Consider the following 21,731-nt stretch of genomic DNA (forward strand, 5'->3'; position numbering starts at 1 on the left):
TTAGTGATCTCACCCAGTGTCAAGGCTTTAAATATCATCCATATGCTAAGGATACTCACATTTATGCTTGACAGCCTTGGCCTCATCCATGAATCCTTCTTGTGTGTCCAGCTGCGTATATGATAATGACTGGAATGTCTGTTAGGCATCTTAAAATGTTTGAAATTCAGGGATGGCTCCCTGCTCAGTGGGGAGTTGGCCTCTCCCTCTCCCTCTGCCCCTTCCCCCTGCTTTCTCCCCCCCCAAATAATAAAATCTTAAAAAAAAAAAAAAGCCTAAAAAAATGTTTGAAATTCAACTCTTGATCTCTCATTCCCCCAAACCTGTTTCATTCCCAGTTTTCCCCATTTCAGTTAATGACCATACTGTTCTTCTAGTTGCTCAGCCAGAAAATTTTAAGGAATGAAGGGGAGGACCCTGGTGACCTGGAGATTTGGTAGACAATAAAGGAGTCGTCGTAGGTAATATAGTGAAATCATATGAGATTCAGAATTTGGTGGTTTTTATGGTGGAGGAAGGGAGAATCATCTAGAAGCCAAAAAGGACAATAAGGAAAATACATATGCTACTTCCAGGCCTAGTGGTACAGAGTATGGGCTCTATAGGAAGAAATGTTCTCAGGAAGGTGAGAGATGAGGGCAAGGATAATAGGAGATTTTGCTAGTGATGGACACTGGGGCTGTGTGGCCATTGGAGATGGAATAAGGCATGTGCATGGACATCAGAGTGTTAGAGATAAAGGGTGGCTTAGGAGCCAGGTCCTCCTCATGGTGACTGATGTAAATAAGTCTAAACACATAATGAGATTAATCCCAGAGAATTCAAGATAGATAGTGGTGATGGGACTGTAAGAATTGGTGGGGGGCATCCTGCAAGTAAGGGTTTTCGATATGAAGGCTGGGTCTTACTCCACCCTCATAACTGCACCACTCGCTCCTTGACCTCCACCAGGTCCTTGAGTTTATCTCTTAAAGGAGGACTCCCTGTCTACCTTCTCTAAACTTGCAAGTCTCCTTCCCCCACATTACTTTTATTTTTCTTCTTAGCATTTATTACTGTATAACATACTGTATAATTTACTTTTATATGCATGTATTTTCTTTACTAGACTCTTTTTTTTTTTAAGATTTTATTTATTTATTTGAGAGAGAGAGAGAATGAGAGACAGAGAGCACGAGAGGGAAGGGGGTCAGAGGGAGAAGCAGACCCCCCGCTGGGCAGGGAGCCCAATGTGGGACTCGATCCCGGGACTCCAGGATCATGACCTGAGCTGAAGGCAGTCGCTTAACCAACTGAGCCACCCAGGCGCCTCTCTTCACTAGACTCTTGACTTACTAACTGCTATATGCCCAATGACTAAAATAATATCTGGCACAGAGTAAGAATTCAATAAATGTTAGTTGAGTGAAATCAGTCATACAGCTTATCTTCTGTGTGATGTGCACGGTGACTGAATTACACTAGGAATTTGGTTATTTTAGAGTATGATTCATACAAAGTAGCTGTCCTATTGTATAAACTAATGTAATTTTGTTGTTGAACATCGAATGAACTATAATACTGAATTTATTTTAAATATTATTTTTAATACTGAATTTATTTTAAATAATAGAATCTTAGTTCCGATTTAATTTTAACTTAATTTTAGCAAACATTTATCAAGTTTCTCCTTCTGCCAGGAATGGATGGTGCTAGGCCTGGATGAATATACAGGTGCCTGTATCTTCAAGGAACTCACAGCTTGGTACATTATGAACACAAAGGCAGAGTACCACTAATATTGAGATGAATGTCAAAATAGTGATATCAGAGACCTCTAAGAATACAGATAAGGGTCTGCCTGGTGGGCAAGAGGCTAGAAGGGGGTTGAGGGAATAAGGGAAAGTGAGAAACAGTGCCAGTGAAGCCATGGGGGTGGTGGTGACTCTTGTTCTGTAAGTAGGGAGAACATGGGTTCCCCAGTTGGGCAAAGAAGCCATGTTGGAGTAGGGCCAGAAGTATGAAAGTGTTTAATATGGGTAACATTTGATAGTTATAGTAATCGAATAACTTAGAAGGTGTTTTAGCTCCTAGAGTTTTAGGTCAACTGATTGAGCACTTGTATAAAATCCTCAGTAATGAAATGATTAGATCAAAAGGGAACTTAGGTTTTTGATTCACTCAATTTGGATGTTTTTAAGACTTAAAAGAAACCACATAGCTTAATGCCCAACTGCTTTGCTGGTTGAAGTCTTTTGTATTTGAAATATTCAAATACAAATTTGAATTTGTATTTGGGGCGCCTGGGTGGCTCAGACGGTTGAGCATCTATCTGCCTTCCGCTCGGGTCATGGTCCCGGGGTCCTGGGATCGAGCCCTGTGTCGGGCTCCCTGCTGAGCGGGGAGCCCGCTTCTCCCTCTCCCTCTTCCTGCTGCTCCCCCTGCTTGTACTCTCTCTGTCTAATAAAAAATAATAATAATAATAATAAAATTAAAAAAAATATTCAGTAGATTTTTGTGCTGGTTTGAGTTTTGGGTAGAATAGCTTTAACCAATTCTTTTTGTTGGCATCTTCTTTCTACAGGTTTTGGAAATTAATAGCTCTTCTAACTTTTACATTATTTAAATATAATATTATCATTGGACTAAAATGTTCCTGATGCCAACCTCTTCCGAGTTAAACAGTGGACAGAGCTTCTTAACCCAGTGGATGACCAATCCTTCTCGGGCTGGGGTCATACTAAATCGTGGATTTCCTATTTTGGAAGCAGATGAAGAGAAGCGAGGAAATGTGAACATTTCTACCAGCTTTCCTGTTAAAGCCACACATTTTTCAAATAGCTTCAGCTTTATAAGTGAAGAAGATTCACTTCATGAAGAACAGAAGTTGGAGTCTAATAGCCCTTATAAACTACAATCAGATAAATCTGAAACACATGCAGTGTTTCCTTTAACTAAAGAAGGACCACAAATAGTGGCATGTCAAGATGCTCCAGGACACCGGGAAGACAACAAAAATGACTTTATCTCAGATCTTTCCGGTGAATGCAGAGAAGTGGCTTATAAAGACCCACTCTTCAAAAAGCTTGAACAGGTACAACAGGATTTGGCCTAATATGTATTTGCTTTATTGCAAGTTTCTGTTGATAATGAAAAGTCACCTGTTCAGGGCCTCTTGTTTCTTCCCCTTTACTGTGAAATCCTCAAAACACCAAATTTTGCCTTTTGTCTAATGTGAAACATTAACACAGGTTTGGTATGTAAGATATAACACTTGAGGTAACAATGTCTTTAAGTTTCTGTTTCACTTGGTAAAAACTAAATTAGAAATGGTTGATCAAATGTTAGAGGGAAAAAGTTGATCAGAAATGTACTGATACCTATCCTCTTTTAAGAATCCAAGAATTCATGTGACTTTTTCTGTTTCTTAGTTGGGACAGTCGATACGGTTTCCTTCATAAAAAAATAGGATTTTGGAGTTTTGGTGGCAGATGTAGTTACTTAGGAATCTCTCTTTGAAACTCTTTATTAGAGGTGATATGGAACGGGAGATGAGAGGCATTAAGATAAATATAAGGAGCAAAGATCCATAAAGAAATGTAAAGTTAGTTTAATCAAATTAATTTTATGTTTCAAAAGCTGAAAGAAGTACAACAGAAGAAGCAGGAAGAACTGAAGAGGCAGCAGTTAGAGCAACTACAAAGACTCATGGAAGAACAAGAGAAGCTGCTTACGATGGTGTCTGGGCAACACACACTTCCAGGTCTTTTTTTGCTTACACAGAGCCTTCAGTTAGTACAACAGTGGACAGTTACATACATTTCTCACTTTTAGTTGTCTGACAGGTTATTTCTGCCATTTCTCTATCATATGTTGTAAACTGCAGTTTCATTAGGGGCCTTGCAGAGAACTGTGAAATGGTGGTAGTGTTATATAATTGGGCCAAGTGGGAGCTGTGCCATTCTGGAGCGTGTGTGCCCTGCTTAAAGTCATTCATATTTATTTAGAATAAAATTTAAAAAAGATGTAGCAGAATAAAAGGTCTAGAGCCAAATTTGGCCCAGGGCTACTGGCTTACAATCTCTGCCTGAAGAATAAAAAACTCCTCAGGGTCATAACGGTAAATATGTATAGAAGCCATTCTGCTCAGCAAAAGAACCATACCAAAAACCTTTTCTGTGATGGTAGATGACAGAATTCTTTTGTTGTATGCTAGATCAATTAAAAGAAAGAATGATGTACTTATCAGGAGAATATAAACCTGTTAAAATGTGATCTGGAGCAGTGGTTTTGAAAGTTATCTGACCATATCACATTATAACAAAAACATTTAAACTCATAATTGCAAAGAAATTTCATAAATCAGACCTTATTGGTGTGCCTGGCATGTAGCAAGGATATCTTCTACTTATTTTATCCTATTCTTGGTCATTTAAAAAAAATGCCAGTCGTGATTCTGATGATAAAATTACTAATGGATTGTGTCCCACAGTTTGAAAAATAGTAATCTGGAGCAATGTGTTTGCTTCTCAGTGCTCCCTTTTAAGAGACACACCACTGATTCAGGAAAGTGCCTGTTCTGTTCAGAGGCTGCACTGGGCATTGAGAATACAAAGAAGAAAAGACATTGGCAGATGAGTATGCAGAGTGTAGCTGGATGGGATTCTGGGAGTGGTAGTAGTGGTAGTGATGAGAAACGTACCACATGAAGACTGGTTTAGGAAATAGGATGTTTATAGTGAATATAGAGAACATAGTGTGTGTCTTGAAATAGTTGAGTGGTTCAGGGATCCTTTATGGAATACATAAAGAGGATAATCAAGATCATTTAAATAACAGCCTGTGATTTTTTTTTTTTTTAAGATTTTATTTATTTATTTGACAGAGAGAGACAGAGTGAGAGAGGGAACACAAGCGGGGGAGTGGGAAAGGGAGAATCAGGCTTCCTGCGGAGTGGGGAGCCCGACGCGGGGCTCGATCCCAGGACGCAGGGATCATGACCTGAGCTGAAGGCAGACGCTTGAAGACTGAGCCACCCAGGCGCCCCAAGACTGTGATATTTTTTAAGGTAGAAATAGCACTATGGTAGAGCAATAGGGAAGCAGATTTCAAAGTTCTTAATATAAGAACTAGCCCCATTCAGTTATGGAACATTGCTTTTAGGGCAGTAGTTTTCACAGTTTGGTCTCAGGACCCCTTAACACTCTTAAATTATTGAGGACCCCAGAGAGCATTTGTTATATGGGCACTTACTGTTGGTATTTACTGTATCAGAAATGAAAATGGAGAAATTAAAAAATTAATTCACCTAAAATAATAACCAGTTGCGTGTTATCATAACTAACATTTTTTTAACGAAAAGCCTTTTCTAAAAAATTAGAAGAATGGCATAGTTTTATATTTTTGAATATCTTTTTTAACTTCTGGCTTAAAAGAGCTCAGCTGATCCTCCTATCTGCTTCTGCATTCAGTCTCCGAAGTTATATTGTTTTGGTTGAAGTATGTGAAAAAAAAATCAGCTTCACATGGATGTTTAATTGGAAAAAGGAAAGAGGAATACTATAATAGCCTTTTCAAGTAATTGTGATTATTTCTTTGATATTGTATCCAAACCTAACAAGGGGCCATTTCTTAGTGGTGACTCACAGTATGGAGTCTGAAACCATATTCATGTACTTTTTTATAAAAAAAATTGCATGAATATATTGGAATATATTGCATAAAATATATTGGAATATCTTGGCATTTTTGAATGGCTCTTTCTTCATGCATGATCTGGTAAAATTGTGCATTGGTTATTTGGAAAATAGTGGTTCACAGAGTTCCATGGTTCTTTAAAATACTGACATTTCAGTATGTAATATCAAAAAATTATATCCATTAATACCACTACAGATCTCATCATAAAAGTCGTGAAGTATTATTATGAAGCTGTCAAGCTCATGGTGGTAGACATGTTTAATAAGTTCTCATTTTTACTTGAAAGTTCGAATTTTAGCATTCTTTGCAAATACTGTCAGTTATTTTCCTTGAAGTGACTGGCTCACTTGTTTCATTTTTGAGAAAATATCTGCCAGGTGCCAAGTTTAAATCATGATAGTTTGTCATTTATTCTTTCAAGTAAAAATGATGTTCCTTGAGAGAAGTGGCTAGTCGAGCTTACAACTCAAAAAATGACACAGCCATGTCTTGGTTTGCAGCAGAAGTGAGTTATGCATACTTTCTGTCTTGTTCAGTAGAATGTTCAAAAGACGTGTACTCAGCAGTTAAAATTCAATTAAAAAATTAATAGTTTTTGCAGCTTTATCTAGGACATTCTTAAATAAAACTGGTTTTTTTCTTTTTTTTTAACTGCAAGTGCTTGGTGGTGACTCATACAGTGATTGCTAGCACAGTTGGGGCCTGCTGTCCTGCTTTTAGGTGAAGGCACCAGGAGTTTCCATTTTGCTCTTGCATCATCAGTGCATGTGTTGACAAAGTGAAAAAGGCAAATACTATCTTAATATTTTATGAAAATAGATTTGACCTGGTGGATGCCCTGAAAGAATCTTAGAAACCCTTAGGGGTTTGCAGACCACACTTTGAGAACTGCTACTGTGGGCTATTGCACTTTTATCGAAGACATCTCCAGTCTGAAGTGGGTTGACTTTGGTCAGAAATATTTGAATGGGGAGAGTATTGTTATTATAAAGGAAGGGAGGTCAAACCTGATAATCGCTGAGGGACCTACCTGATTTCCAGTTTTATTTGTGGGCTGGAGGTGAGGCAGATGGGTATGAGAGATAGGTGGCATGGCTCTTTTATGTTTTATTAAACACTTCCCATTGTGTCTCTTCTTTTTTTTTTTTTTTAAGATTTTTAAAAAAGATTTTATTTATTAGAGAGAGAGAGAGTGGCGCGTGTGCGAGAAGTGGGGGGACGGGAGCGGGGAGGACAGAGGGAGAGAATCTTCAAGCAGACTCCACACTGAGCACAGAGCCCGATGCAGGGTTTGATCCCGTCACCCACGAGATCATGACCTGAGCTGAAACCAAGAGTTGGATGCTCAACTGACTGAGCCACCCAGGCACCCCTAAAGACTTTTATTTTTAAGTAATCTCTACAACCAGTGTGGGGCTTGAACTCATAACCCCGAGACCAAGAGTCATATGCTCTACTGACTGAGCCAGCCAGGTGCCCCTTCACTTCTAAATTCAGTTGAGACATTCTGGGAGAAGAGAAGGATAGTAGCGGGATTTCAACGGTATGGTACAGCAGCTAGGATGAAGTTTTGCCATCTACCCTCCAAGAATTATAAATTAGAGATATATAGGAGGGGAATCTCTGTGTTTATTTCCAAAGCAGAGACTCAAGAAAACAGTGAAAAGGTAATACAGGATTCTAACAAAGCTCTTAATTCATATTGTGAATTATAGAACACTACTTTTTATAAAGCCTTATTTTTTTAGGGAAACTTAGGAGTGACATAGAACTGATAAGTGAGTAGAATTTTGCTGGATTTTTGTATATAATCATCTCTAGAGCTCTGGAAACTGAGGATTCATTATGCTGTGGTCAACTTCAAATACTTTCTAATTCCAAATATCTGAATTAACGAGCCTTGTCTTCACAAATACGAGCCACGTTGGGCAATATCAATGGATTTTCTAAAAATAATGTAAATGTCTTCTGTTTAATGTTATTTGAGTACAATAAAATGCAGAATTCTTCTCTAAAAAAAAAAAGGTAATACAGGAAATTTAGAAACTACAAAGAAGTACAAAACAGAAGTCACCCATAATTCTACCACCTGAAGATACCAAAATGTTAACAGTAATCTAGAGGAAGGTGCTTTTCTAGCCTGTGACACAGGGCAGTTATTTGTCATTAGGGAACTATTCAGATCGTTTGCAGCCATCTGCATTGGTGCTGTCTGTGTTTGTCACGGCGCTGCAGAGTTGACAATTCCAGCAGTGCTGCTCACAGATGGAACATGAATGGTGCCTTCCAGAATCAGGCAGGGCTGCAGCTCTGCCAGGTATACACTGTCTGCACAGGAATGATAGTATAAATATACCTGTAATTAAAATTATGCAAGAGTCATTTTTAGACTTTTAAGATTTCATGATTTTGTTAAACAGAGTTTCCTCATATGGAAGAAAAAATACTTTTTTCACTTTGGAGAAAACCTGGTGGGTAGGGATCACTAACAGAAGAGAAAATGTTCTGGGGCGCCTGGGTGGCTCAGTCAGTTAAGCATCTGCTTTCGGCTCAGGTCATGATCCCAGGGTCCTGGGATCGAGCCCCGCGTCGAGCTGCCTGCTCGGCAGGGAGCCTGCTTCTCCCTCTCCCTCTGCCTGCCGCTCTGCCTACTTGTGCTCTCTATCTCTCTGTCAAATAAATAAATAAAAATCTTAAAAAAAAAAAGATACAGAAGAGAAAATGTTCTAGGAAGTCATTAGTTTTGATGATTTTTTTAATTGCCAGGTTCAACCCTACTGCCTGATGATCAGAGCCAGAAGTACAGATCTCCCGGAAATTCAACCACCGTGGAGAAAACCACACCCTTCTCACCAGCGTATATCTACCAGAATCAAACCCAAGAAAAAACGCACACTTCCAGCATTTTAGCTGATGAACAAAACAACTTCTGTAGAACTGCTCACCCAGATTTTGTCTTAACTTCAAAAAGTGGTGCTTCTCTCAATTTGTTTTGTGAGGCACGGTATCAAGAAGCACTTGTGAAGAAAAATGATTTGAAGGAAGAAAACCATAACCATTCTTTAGGTGAGGTACTTATATTTCTCTCTTCTGTACCCCTAATTAGCAGTGTTACCAAGCTGTGCTAAGATAAGAAAAGTCCTTTCTGCATTTTTTTCTTGTCCCATGTGGCTTTAATTATGAGCCCCTACACGTTGCGCAGCCACTGAACCTGGATTGGATGTAGAGCTGGACATAGAATTTGTGACTTTGCAAGAATAATTGCAGTACTCATGCTGACTTCAAACCTCCCCTTGGAGCATGGGGTCTTCAAAAAGGGAGGCAGTGAGTTCTGTGTATACCATTTTTCTTGGAGAGCGTAGAAATAGTTTGAGGTTGATTTAAAATGTGCATGGTGGTGGTGGGGAAACGTACTAGAAGATGTGAAATGTGAGAAATAGGCTGGTGATGGCAGTTTTTTTTTTTTTTTAAAGATTTTATTTATTTATTTGACACAGAGAGACACAGCGAGAGGGAACACAAGCAGGGGGAGTGGGAGAGGGAGAAGCAGGCTTCCCGCAGAGCAGGGAGCCCGACACGGGGCTCGATCCCAGGACCCTGGGATCATGACCTGAGCTGAAGGCAGACGCTTAACGACTGAGCCACCCAGGCGCCCCGGTGATGGCAGTTTTTATTCAGAAAAGAAATCCCCTCCAACCCCAGACATTCCGTTTGTCCTCACTTCATCTCTGTATTCCCAGCATCCAGCACGTTCCTGCCAGAGAACCAGCAGTGTCTGATGGTCTGAACTCATGGAGCTCTCATGGCATTTTCTTCTGGTCTTTTTTTCTTAACTCCTGTTTCTGTGCCCCACTCCCCACCTCTACTTTTTTTTTCTTTTTTTTTTTTTTACATTTTGTAACCATAGAATATTGTATAATTGTGTTCTTTGCCCTCTCAATGTGGAAAATGCTTATGGTACATTCTGTAGTCTTCATAACCATAATTTTAATGGTTGTCATCATTATGCTAGTCATCAAATAATATATCAGTATTTAATGTTCTTTGCAGTAGGGCAATATTTTCCAATATTTTTTATTTAAATTTAATTGTCAATTTTAATGGTGTTTTCATGAATATGTTCTGTGGAGTAAGTTATTAAAAATACAAATAATATGACAAAAGGTGTCTACACTTACTACTTAGAATTTGGCACTTTTGTGCATAATATTTTATTTCTAATTTAGAATAATTCCTTAGTATGGAAAGGTCTAATGCCTTTAAACATTTTTTTAAACAGTATAGTCTCTTAACCTTTTATTTTGGAAAATTTCAAACTTCCAGAAAACTTGAAAGTCCACTGCAATGATTAGCAGTAGAGCTCAATTCAGCAGTTAATATTTTGCCATGTTTACTTTGTCTCTATATATTTATATGTGTTTATATATATTTATACCTACATCTATAATATCTCTGTATTTATATGTAATTTGCTCAGTCATTTCATTGCAAGTAATACGCAGACATTATGTTCCATTATTTTAAATATTTCAGCGTGCATCAAGTAAAAAATTAGGACATTCTTCTGTATAGTCCCAGTACTATTCTGTAATATTCAAATCCATTTTAGAATTCCTGCTATTGTCCCAAAAATGTCTTTTAAAGGTGTTTAAAAAGAAAAAAAAAAACAGGTTCTAATCAAGTTCATCTATCACATTTGGTTGTTACAGCTCTTTAGTCAATTTTAATTTAGAAAAGTCCACACTTTTTTTCATAACATTAACCTTTTGAAGAATGTCATGTTTTAATTAGGGTTTTGTAGTTTATCTCTGTAATATTAAAGAAATCCTTAAGGGCTCTAAAATCTTTGGCATACATTACCTTTTTTTTTTTTTTTAAAGATTTCTTTATTTCAGAGAGAGTGAGCGTGCATGCAAAGAGGGGGTGGAAGGGGCAGAGAGAGAAGGAGAGAAGCAGACTCCCCGCTGAGCACAGAGCTCATTGCGGGGCTCGATCCCACAACCCCAAGACCATGACCTGAGTTGAAATCAAGAGTTGGATGCCCAACTGACTGAGCCACCCAGGTGTCCCTGGCATACATTACTTTTGATAAATATTTTTTTAGCATAGTAACTTGTAAAATTTGATTTTACAAGACTTTATTCTTGATTTTTTGAAACTAAATTTTCCTAATTTTTATCCTAGGAGAAGGTATTTTACCATGTTGGGAAAAAGTGACCGAACCGATTGAGGAAGGGAATGATGTGAATGTAAAAAAAATTGGTGATTCTTCAGAAGTGGCTAATATTGAAGAAAGGTATCATCCATGTTGAAAAGAATAAGAAGAGTGACCGTTTAATGTTATACACAGCTATTAAGATAGAGCCCTTTCTTTTTTTTTTTTTAAAGACCCATGGTTTTCTTGTTTTTGCTTGAATATGCTTTTAAGTATAATGTTAAAGGTACAACTTACCACATATTGTCAGCAACAGACAGCTGTTAGGGAGATACATCAGTTCAAGTAGCTTTGACATTGTTTTGGAAGAACTGAGCAAAGTTTTTTCACCAAAGAGAAAAAATCTGGATAAAATTAATCTTTCAAATAGTTAAGTAAATCCCATTTTGGCAAAGACAATAACAAATTACTATTGAGTCTCATATTTGGTGTCACCTATAAATTATAATTGGGTAAGTCTGGTTACAGAATTTAAAAATCTTATGACAAAGATAAAATATCAATATTGAGGTTTATTATATTCTTAAATATTTGAAATATTTTAGTATATGTTATGGTTGGGCAAATGACTTCTGATTATTGCTCTACATTGTCAAGGCTCTTTGTTAAAGATGCATATTTGATGAGATTTTCAAAATATCAAAAGTTAATCTATAGGCAATAAATGGACTTCAGAAGGGCTTTTTTTCAAATCATGTGTAGAGAGTTGCATATTTCTGTATTTTGGGAGATGGGGTGGGATTATAGCTTTCATTGGATTCTCAGAGAGGGTCTATGACTTTGAAAAAGGTTAGTTCTTAGTGTAGTCGGGGTGTCTGTGTCAGGCACACTAAGTGTCAGATATTCACCACATGTTGATTTGCATGTTAAATAACTTTATTTTTGTGATTAGACCTATTAAAGCTGCTATCAGAGAAAGGAAACAGACATTCGAAGACTACTTAGAAGAACAAATTCGGCTGGAAGAACAAGAACTGAAACGAAAACAACTAAGGGTAGGCATTTCCGCTGTTTTGATTAAGTTCACTTAAGACTTTAGAGATTTGTTTATAATTTGCTTTAAAAATAACTTTGAGATAACTTGGATATACCAGAATTAATTCAAATATTGTTCTCTATTTTAGGAAGCAGAAGGATCGTTCCTAATCAAAGCAAAACCAAAACAACCATTCTTGAAACGAGGAGAAGGTTTAGCTAGATTTACTAATGCTAAATCTAAGTCTCAGAAAGGGAGAGAAAGTAAACTAGTGACTAATCAGAGCATTTTAGAGGACCAACCTGTGTTTAAAATGGATAGACAACAATTCCAGCGGAAAACTGCTCTTATAAATAAAGAACTGTGTACAGATAACCCTCCTGTTAAAAAGAACAATAAAGGTAGAGCCAAGAGTGGTTTTGTCACACTCAGTCAGAAGCCAAAAGTGCTTAAGAGTAGTAACAGGAAAAGTCTTCCTCCATTAGGATTGAAAATACCTGGAGGGAAGAAATGTGATGGGCAGTTTAGAGAACAGATCAAATTAGAAAAAAAAGTTGAGTCTAATAATAGAGATAATGTACCCGAGTGTGCAAAACCTTGTGATACTGGTTGCAAAGTCTGGAATAAGACACAGGGTAAAGATAGACTTCCTCTTTCGGCAGGACTGGTCAGCTGCATGTCTTCGAATAGCCCAAAAAATGAGACCTTAAAAAAGTCAGAATCTTCTCTTGACATTTCTCTTCAGAAAAAGTTAGAGACTTGGGAACGAGAAAAGGAAAAGGAAAATTTGGAGTTAGATGAATTTTTGTTTTTGGAACAAGCTGCTGATGAAATATCATTTTCCAGTAATTCCTCATTTGTACTAAAGATCTTAGAGAGGGACCAGCGGATCTGCAAAGGTCACCGGCTGTCTTCCACCCCTGTCAAAGCTGTGCAGCCGGAGATGGTGACCCTGGATCCTGTTACCCAGTCTAACCACAGTGAGGCTCCAGACTGTACTGAACCTGAACATGAGGGTGAGTGTGAGGTCGCACCCAACCAACCTGATTCAGTCTCCTCGCCTGAAGGATATAGGGAACAGTTGTGTAAAGTCAGTAGGAAAGCGTTCCAAATGAGCACTTCTGAAAATCAGACTCGGTGGAATGTAAGTGATGAGGAAGGTGTCACAGACAGTGACAGTAGCACTGACTCTGAGGAGCAACTTGATGTTACCATAAAACCATCAACTGAGGATAAAGAGAGGGGTTTCAGCAGCAGAGAGGACAGTCCACAAGTCTGTGATGGTAAGGGGCCTTTTACGGACACTGGGACTCAAGAAGAAGATAAAAGGAGAGATGCTGATTTAGATCTGTCTGATAAAGATTACAGTAGCGATGAGTCCGTCATTATAGAAAGCTTGAAAAACAAAGTTTCTGAGTCCTCAAGAAGACCCTCATCCGTAAGCATGAGTAAAATTGACTTTGATGATGAAAGAACTTGGACTGACCTTGAAGAGAATTCATTTAAACATGATGCTGTTCTTGGGAATGAGGCCTTTTATGGGACTCCTCAAACAGCCTACCCTAAGAGTGAAATATGTGTATCGGACAAAACGATCAAGAGGAAGGTTGCACCGGTTAAGAAGGGAGAAGACTTGAGCAAACCCAGTAGGAGCACAAGCCCTCCTCCTACATCGGATCTCATGATGAAATTCTTTCCTGCTTTGAAACTGAAACCAAAACCAGATTCACACTTGGGAAATGAACCCAAGTTAAGCCCAAGTCAAGACCAACCACTTGGTAAGTCAGCATTATAAAATAAATAGGTATCAGAATGTTATAAATTTCACATTTACTGTATTAGTCTGCTGTCAGAATGCTTAAAATCCTAACTTTTCTAGTTGCTCAGTAGAAGTCTAATTAGGTGATTTGTTAAAATTTGATTTATTTTGTGGGCCTAAATAATAGCCACTAGTATAAAAGATTTGGATGCATTGTGATTTCAGATTTTTCAAATTTAAGCCTATGCCTTATTCTCAAGGCTTTAAAATTAATTAATTTATTATAAAGTGAGATAACACTTTTGTAACCAGAGAGTACCCAAATTTATGGTTTGTGTCACTGTGAGGTGAACCCCTTCGTGTGTGTACTTTTTAAAATGACTATGTTTTTACTTAATTTTTTTACTACCTCATGCAATAACTTGCTAAATAGGACCAAGAAGAAATACAGTAAAACTGAAGTTTCCTTTCTTCCCTGGACCTGTGCGCCTAGTTCCCTTTCCTAGAGGAACCTACATTCCCATTTCATTTGTGTATTCTAAAAAGATTCTGTACATATGAAAGCATATGGGTGAGTGGGTATATCATCTTCTTTCTACACAAATGAAAACATGTTTTTTGTATACCATTCTTCACCTTGTTTTTTTTTTTTTTAAAGATTTTATTCATTTCATTTACTTGAGAGAGAGCACACATGAGCAGGTGCGGGGGAAGAAGGGAGGGAAGGGCAGAGGGTGAGGGAGAAGCAGACTCCCCGCTGAGCACAGAGCCCGCAGCCCGTGCTCGATCCCAGGACCCTGAGATCATGACCTGAGCTGAAGGCAGCCACTTAACCAACTGAGCCACTCAGGTGCACCCTCTTCACCTTGTTTATAATAAATTTTGAAGATTGTTCTTTTCCACATACACATCTGCCTATTCCATTTAATGGCTATATAGTACTCAGTTAATGTGATGGGCTCTTAAAATTCATATTGAAAAACTCCTTTCTATTATATATTATAAACTCTGAATGCCTAGCAAAGCATAGGTGCTTTAAAATATAAATTATAACTTAAACTATTTAAAAAATACTCTGACTTTAAAAGTAGTACTTTTTGCAGAAAGTTTGGAAGCTTAAAAAGTATAGACTGAAAAATGTTTATAACTAAACTATCCAAAGGTAGGTGTGATACCATTTTGGGATATTTCCTTCCAGTCATTTTTCCTATGTATTTTTAATATAGTACAGTTATTTGTTAAAGCTTACCTTATCTTTTTTTTTTTTAAGTCAGTTGTGAATTTTATTAAAAATAAGCACTATGCCTGGGTTTCATAAAATTTATACATGAATATGTACAGACACAAATAAAATAATATTAAAAATAAAAATCATACTTGCTTTCATGTGGCAGTGGTCCTGGCACCCCACATACATAATGCTAACTTTTCCTTTAAAGAAATTGCTTGGCCCAAGGAGACCACAGGTAGAGATCACCGAACCACTAATAAAAAGCTTATCTTATCTTTTTTGACCAAGTGTATAATACACATTGGCCGTATCTTTAAAACTCTTTGTGTATTTTTTAAAAAGATTTTATTTATTTATTTGAGAGCGAGAGAGAGAGAGAGAGAGCACATACCAGTGGAGGGAGAGGCAGAGGGAGAAGCAGGCTTCCTGCTGAGCAGGGAGCCGGAAGTGGGACTCGATCCCAGGACCCTGGGATCATAACCTAAGCCAAAGGCAGATGCTTAACTGACTGAGCCACCCAGGTGCCCTTCTTTGTGTATTTTAAAAATGGTTGCAGAACATTGTATGAATGCAGCATTATTTTATTCAGTAATTTCCTTAATGTTGGATACTTAAATTATTTTTCACTATTAGAAATAACACTGCAATGCATATTTTTATGCAAAAATCAGTTTTTCAGAAGGGTAATGGAAGGACAGAAACATTGGCTATTTTACTCTTTTAAATAGCAAATTTGGTATGGAAAAAGTCATTTTATATTTCTGTGACTAGTGGGCATAAATTTTGATTTTGGTGTTGATTAGTGCTTTAGATGTCTTTATATATGTGTATATATTACTTATTCATGTTCTTAAGCTATTTATATATGTGTATATATTCATTCATTTTTAAAAGATTTATTTATTTTTAAAGATTTATTTATTTTAGAGAGAGCATGCGAGCATGTGCAAGTGGGGGGGAGGGGCAGAGAGAGAGGGAGAATCCTTGAGCAGACTCCTCGCTGAGTGGGGGGCCTGACGTGGGGCTTGATCCCAGGATCCCAAGATTATGACCTGAGCAGAAATCAAGAGTCAGCTACTCAGCTGACTGAGCCACCCAGGAGCCCCTATTTATTTATTTGAGAGAGAGAGAGCATGAGCACGTGAGCTTGGAGGGCAGGATAGACAGGAGAGGGGGAGAAGCAGACTCCCTGCTGAGCATGGAGCCCAACACATGGCTCTCATGAACCTAAGATCATGACCTGAGCCGAAACCAAGAGTCAGTTGTTTAACCAACTGAGCCACCCAGGCATCCCTATATGTATATACTTAAATTGAAGTATAATTGGAGTATAATTGATGTACAACATCCTATTAGTTTCAGGTGTATATCATAGTGATTCAGTATTTTTATACATTACAAAATGATCCCATGATAAATCTAGTTACCATCTGTTACCCTACAAAGTTCTTTCAATATTGGCTGTTATCAAAAAGACAAAAAATGTATGTATTAGTTTTTAAAAAAAGTATTTGAATTTCTTTTTATATGTAATGTTAATTCATTATCAGACTGATACTCTTGAGGTAGAATAATGTCTTTCTTAAATTTAGATTGGTTTCATCTGGAAAGTTAGGCCAAATATAATTTTTGTTGTTCTTAGAAACATTTTAATAGTACCAATGTTTACAGTATTTTTGGCTCTTAGTGTTAATAGCTAGCTAATGTTTTTTGCTGCTGAAGGCCTTTTGTGAAGTTCAATATTATGACCTATTTTATAGGTGACAGTGCTCGATCTCAGGTTTTGAGAGAGAAAGTTATTGAATTGGAAACAGAAATAGAAAAATTTAAAGCTGAGAACACATCTTTAACTAAACTTCGCATTGAACGGGAAAATGCCTTGGAAAAACTTAGGTAAGTTAGTATCTGTAAGTTGGGAAAAAATATAGTGATTCAGTTTTCAATTAGCAATAATCGTGCCTCGGATAAACCTCATTGGCTATGATACTGCCACTGCGCAAAGCTTAGTGATTCAGTTTTATCTTCAAGATTATACTATAAGATGAATAAGATCTGAGGATCTAATGTATAACATGGTAATGATAATTGATAACAGTGTATTTGTATAATTGAAATTTGCTAAGAATGTAGAACTTAAATGTTCTCGCCAAAAAAAAAAAAAAAAGGTAAATGTGAGGTGATGGGAGTGTTAATTAACTGAATGGGGAAATTCTTTCACAACACATCACATTATAAATGTTCCTTACTTGTTTTTGTGTGTGTATATTTTAGTTGTATTATATGTTAGTTGGTTAAAATATAAATGCATATGAGGCAAAAAAAGATTATATATAAAATATTTGAAGTAATTTTTGTCAGTCCAACAAGATAAAGGAAAAGGAAGTGAAATCTTTTTTTTTTTTTGATATCTTAACCACAAAATTTTTTAATTAAAATGACCCATTATAGTCAGAAATGTGTTAAAAAGGGAATTCTCTTAGTGAGGAGATCATAAATTGAATTTTGAAAAGCATTTTGAAGCTGTGAATTCAAGTGCTACCTTGGCCAGTGCATTAATTTTCTAGGGCTACTGTAACAAAGTACAGTTGATCCTGAACAATGTGGGGGGTAGGGGCTCCATCCCCCTATACAGCCAAAAAGCCACATATAATTCTTGACTCCCTAAAAACTTAACTACTAATAGTGTACTGTTGCCTGCAAGTCTTACCAATAACAAACAGTTGATTAACACATGGTTTGTTACATGTGTAAGATAGGTAATTCTTATAATAAAGTAAGGTAGAGAAAAAATGTTAAGAAAGTCATAAGGAAGAGAAAATACATTTACAGTACTGTACTGTAAAAATTTGTATATAAGTGGATCCATGCAGTTCAAACCCCTATTGTTCAAGGATCAACTGTACACACAAACTAAGTGGCTTAAAACAACAGGAATTTACTTCGTCATGGTTCTGGAGGCTAGAAGTCTGAAGTCAAGGCATCAGCAGAGCTATGCTTTCTATCCTATCTTATAGTGGTTGCTGTCAGTCCTTGACATTTCTTGGCTTACAGCTGGACATTGGGGTTGTTTCTACCTTTTGGTTTTTGTGGATAATGCTATTAACATTGGTTTGTAAATATCTGTTCAGGTCTCTTCTTTTAGTTCTTTTGGGTATATACCTAGGGGTGGAATTGCTGGATCAAATGGCAATTCTATACTTAATTTTTTGAGGAACCACCATACTGATCCTGAGTGGCTGTACCAGTTTACATCACATTGATTGATTTGATTTGTTGAGCCATCCTTCTCTTCCAGGGATGAATCCCAGTAGGTCATGGTGTAAATCCTTTTAATGTGCTGTTGGATTTGGTTTGCTAGTATTTATTGAGGATTTTTACATATGTGTTCATCAGGGATTGCCCTATGGTTTTCTTGTGTCATTGTCTGGCTTTGGTGTCCAAGTGACTACCCTCATAAAATGAGTTTGGGAGTATTCCTTCTCTTTTTTGGAAGAGTTTAGGCAAGATGGGTATTAATTATTTTTTGAGTGTTTGCTGGAATTTACCTGTGAAGCCATCTGGTCCTGAACTATTCTTTCTTGAGAGGCTTTTAATTACTGATTCAGTTTCCTTATTATTGGTCTGTTCAGGCTTTCTATTTCTTCTAGATTCAGTTTTGGTAGGTTGTATATTTCTAGGAATTTATCTGTTTCTTCTAGATTATCCAGTTTTGGCAATATAATTGCTCATAATATGATCCTTTTTATTTCTGGGGCATCTATTGTAATGTGTCTTCTTTCATTTATGATTTTGAGTTTTCTCTCTTTCTTAGGTCTAGTAGGGGTTTGTTGATTTTGTTTTTTCCTTCTGAGACTTCCATAATGAATGTATTGGTTCTTTTGTAGTGTCCCATGGATCTCATGGCTTTCTTCACTCTTGTTCATTCTTTTTCTTTTTTTTTCTCTGACTTACCTCAAATTACCTTTGAGTCCACAGATTCTTTCTTATGCTTAAGTCTGTTGTTGAAGCTCTTTATTGTATTTTTTCACTCCATTCATTGTATTCTTCAGCTCCAGAATTTCTGGTTTTCAAGTTTTATTTATTTTTAAGTAATCTCTACATCCCACATGGGGCTCAAACTCATGAAACCTGAGATCAGGAGTCACATGCTCCACCGACTGAGCCAGCCAGGTGCCCCCCCGCCCCTTTTAAGTTTTATTTATTTAGTTTTTTTAAGTAATTGTTGGTGCTTTTAAAAAATGATTTCTATCTCTTTGTTGAACTTCTTGTTTTTTTTTTCATGTATTATTTTCCTGATTTTGTTGTTTATCTGTGTTCTCTTGTAGTTTGCTGAGCTGCTTTAAAACAGTTATTTTGAGGGGTGCCTGGGTGGCTCAGTCATTAAGCGTCTGCCTTCGGCTCAGGTCATGATCCTGGGGTCCTGGGATCGAGCCCCTGCATCGGGCTCTCTGCTCCGCGGGAAGCCTGCTTCTCCCTCTCCTGCTCCCCCTGCTTGTGTTCGCTCTTTTGCTGTGTCTCTCTCTGTCAAATAAATAAATAAAATCTTAAAAAAAAAAACCAACAGTTATTTTGATTGTCAGGCAATTCTTAGATCTGCATTTCTTTGGGCTTGGTCGCTGGAGCTTTATTAGTTTCCTTTGGTGGTGTCACGTTTGCCTGATTCTTGTGTAGCCTTGTGTTGACATTTTTTCATTTGAAAGGGTAGAAAACTCTGTCTTTACAGACCAGTTTTGGCAGGTAAAGACCTTTTCCAAGCGGATCCCTGGACTGATGGCCTGATTCTAGGATCACAGTTGAATGGGATTGTAGTGTGGCTACTGCTGGGTCCACACTGGAGTCCATAATTGGTGGGTCTCTTCACAGGGGTATGGTGGATGTGGTTCCTACTAGATCCCCAGTTGAACAGGACTGCTTGTAGGACCACAGTCCAGCAGTGCTGGAGCTAGTCATGGGGCTGCTTCCAGGTCCACTGTTGAGTGTGCAGACAGTAGATCTGTTACGAGGGGTGAGAATGGGTGTGGCTCCTGCCAGGTTTTTGAGCATCCTCCTGCTGGCCCCTTGGTGTCCTCCTGCTGGGTCCCTGCTCACCCAGGGATACAGCAGGGCTAGCGCCAGGTTACAGGACTGTTTCAGATTTCGTAGTCATGACTGAGGTCTGTGGGCCTGTTACCAGGGACACAGATGGGTATGGCTCCTCCTGGGTCCTTTGGCAGATGGGCTTGGGGTTTCTCAACCTCCTACCTGGATGGTAGAGCTCCCACAAAAGTACTTTTATCTGTGTATGGCTTTCAGCTTTTTATTTGTGTAGGGAGATGTGAGCTGGGGATCTCCTTTTCCACCATTTTGATATGTCACTCTCCCTGATCAACATTCTCCTAAGTTAAGACACCAAAGTCCTGACACTGGTCTATAAGACCCTAATTCATTTGTCCCTCTCTTTTGTTTGTGTGGTGTTTTTTGTATTTGTTTTTTTGATGGTTTTTCCTACTTTTCTGTCTCATGCTCACTCTGTTTTATCCACCCTGGCCTCCTAGCTGATCTTTGATCACATCAGGCATATTCCTACCTCAGGGCTTTTGCATGTGGTGCTCCCTCTTTCTGAGCTGTTTTGTCCAGATATTCTTATGGCTCTTCTCTCAGTTCCTTCAGGTTTTACTTAAAATATTATCTCAGCAAGATGACCCCATCCATAATTTCAACCTCCCTGATATTTCCTACCCTCATTCCTTGCATTATTTTTCTCCTTCTAATGGGCCATATATTTTATCTTGTTATTGTCTGTCTCTTCCATTAGATTGAGAAGCTCCAAGAAAGTAAGGATGTTTATTTTTTTCACTGTGGTTTCTCCAGTACCCAGGGTAGTGCTTGATTCATAGTAGGTGCTCAATGACTATTTGTTGGAGGAATGCTTTATAGAGTTAACTGACAGTTTATTTCAGTACTATGGATTGAAGATGGATTCACCAAGACCAGCAGCTCCTCCATTCCAGGCTGTCACTGATGTTCCATTTTGTACCACATGTGGATTAGTCCATTAAGATGGTCCCTTTAAATGATAACATGGTTTGGTCATTTTAGGAAAGAAATTACAGACTTTGAACAACAGAAAGCAAAAGAATTGGCTCGAATAGAAGAGTTTAAAAAGGAGGAAATGAGGAAGCTACAAAAGGAACGCAAAGTTTTTGAAAAGTATACTGCAGTTGCAAGAACTTTTCCAGATAAAAAAGAACGTGAAGAAATACAGGTATGCCAGTTCATTATGTTATACTTATGTAAGTTAGTAAGGATGACAATTTTGTAAGAATCTCAGAGTTATATGATGTGTCAAAGAGAAATGGGGTGTCAATTTTTTTAAACATTTTAAAAAAAAATTTATTTTTTTGAGAGCAAGGAAAGGGCAGAGGGAGAGGAAGAAATTCCTTAAGCAGACTCCCTGCTGAGTGTGGAGCCCAACATGGGGCTCGATTTCAGGACCCTGAGAATGTGATCTGAGCTGAAATCCAGAAGCAGATGCTTAACCAGCTGAGCCACCCAGGGGCCCCTGGGTATCAATTTATTAATCATCCATTGACTCAATAAGTAATCTGAGACTGCATGAGGAACATTTTTTGTAGTCTGAGTTTTAAAGAGTAGAATATATCAGTTCTTTTCTTACTAAAGGCTTCCAAAAAGAAAAAAAAAAAAAGAGTACAGTAATGCCATGGATGAATTAATAAGCCAAGAGTTGGAAATTCACCAGCATCATGTTGTGTTGATCTGATTGACACCCCTTACACCAAATACTGTTACTTCTAGTCATTTATACAGATTTAAGGCCCCTGTACTAACAGGGTGTTTAATTTTAAAACTTATCAACTGATAGGCCAAATAA

General features: G+C 37.8%; 1 protein-coding gene and 1 non-coding gene across 3 annotated transcripts in view; one reads left to right on the forward strand and one right to left on the reverse strand.

Moving 5' to 3' along the window:
• CENPJ (centromere protein J) overlaps positions 1 to 21,731 on the forward strand; it is a 48,684-nt gene that overhangs the window by 3,242 nt on the left and 23,711 nt on the right. For both annotated transcript variants that reach the window (XM_032403414.1, XM_032403413.1), the window contains 8 exons: positions 2,564 to 3,073; positions 3,619 to 3,742; positions 8,446 to 8,745; positions 10,864 to 10,975; positions 11,787 to 11,889; positions 12,019 to 13,648; positions 16,621 to 16,753; positions 20,939 to 21,104. In XM_032403414.1, coding sequence (XP_032259305.1) covers positions 2,630 to 3,073; positions 3,619 to 3,742; positions 8,446 to 8,745; positions 10,864 to 10,975; positions 11,787 to 11,889; positions 12,019 to 13,648; positions 16,621 to 16,753; positions 20,939 to 21,104 — 3,012 coding nt within the window. In that variant the 5' untranslated portion in view covers positions 2,564 to 2,629. The remainder of the gene's footprint in view (positions 1 to 2,563; positions 3,074 to 3,618; positions 3,743 to 8,445; positions 8,746 to 10,863; positions 10,976 to 11,786; positions 11,890 to 12,018; positions 13,649 to 16,620; positions 16,754 to 20,938; positions 21,105 to 21,731) is intronic.
• On the reverse strand, positions 16,720 to 16,864 carry LOC116631855. The gene has a single exon (XR_004299297.1). It is a non-coding gene; the product is annotated as a U4 spliceosomal RNA (small nuclear RNA).

The sequence above is a fragment of the Phoca vitulina genome, unplaced genomic scaffold (genome assembly GCF_004348235.1).
Source record: "Phoca vitulina isolate PV1807 unplaced genomic scaffold, GSC_HSeal_1.0 scaffold5, whole genome shotgun sequence".
Lineage (NCBI taxonomy): Eukaryota > Metazoa > Chordata > Mammalia > Carnivora > Phocidae > Phoca > Phoca vitulina.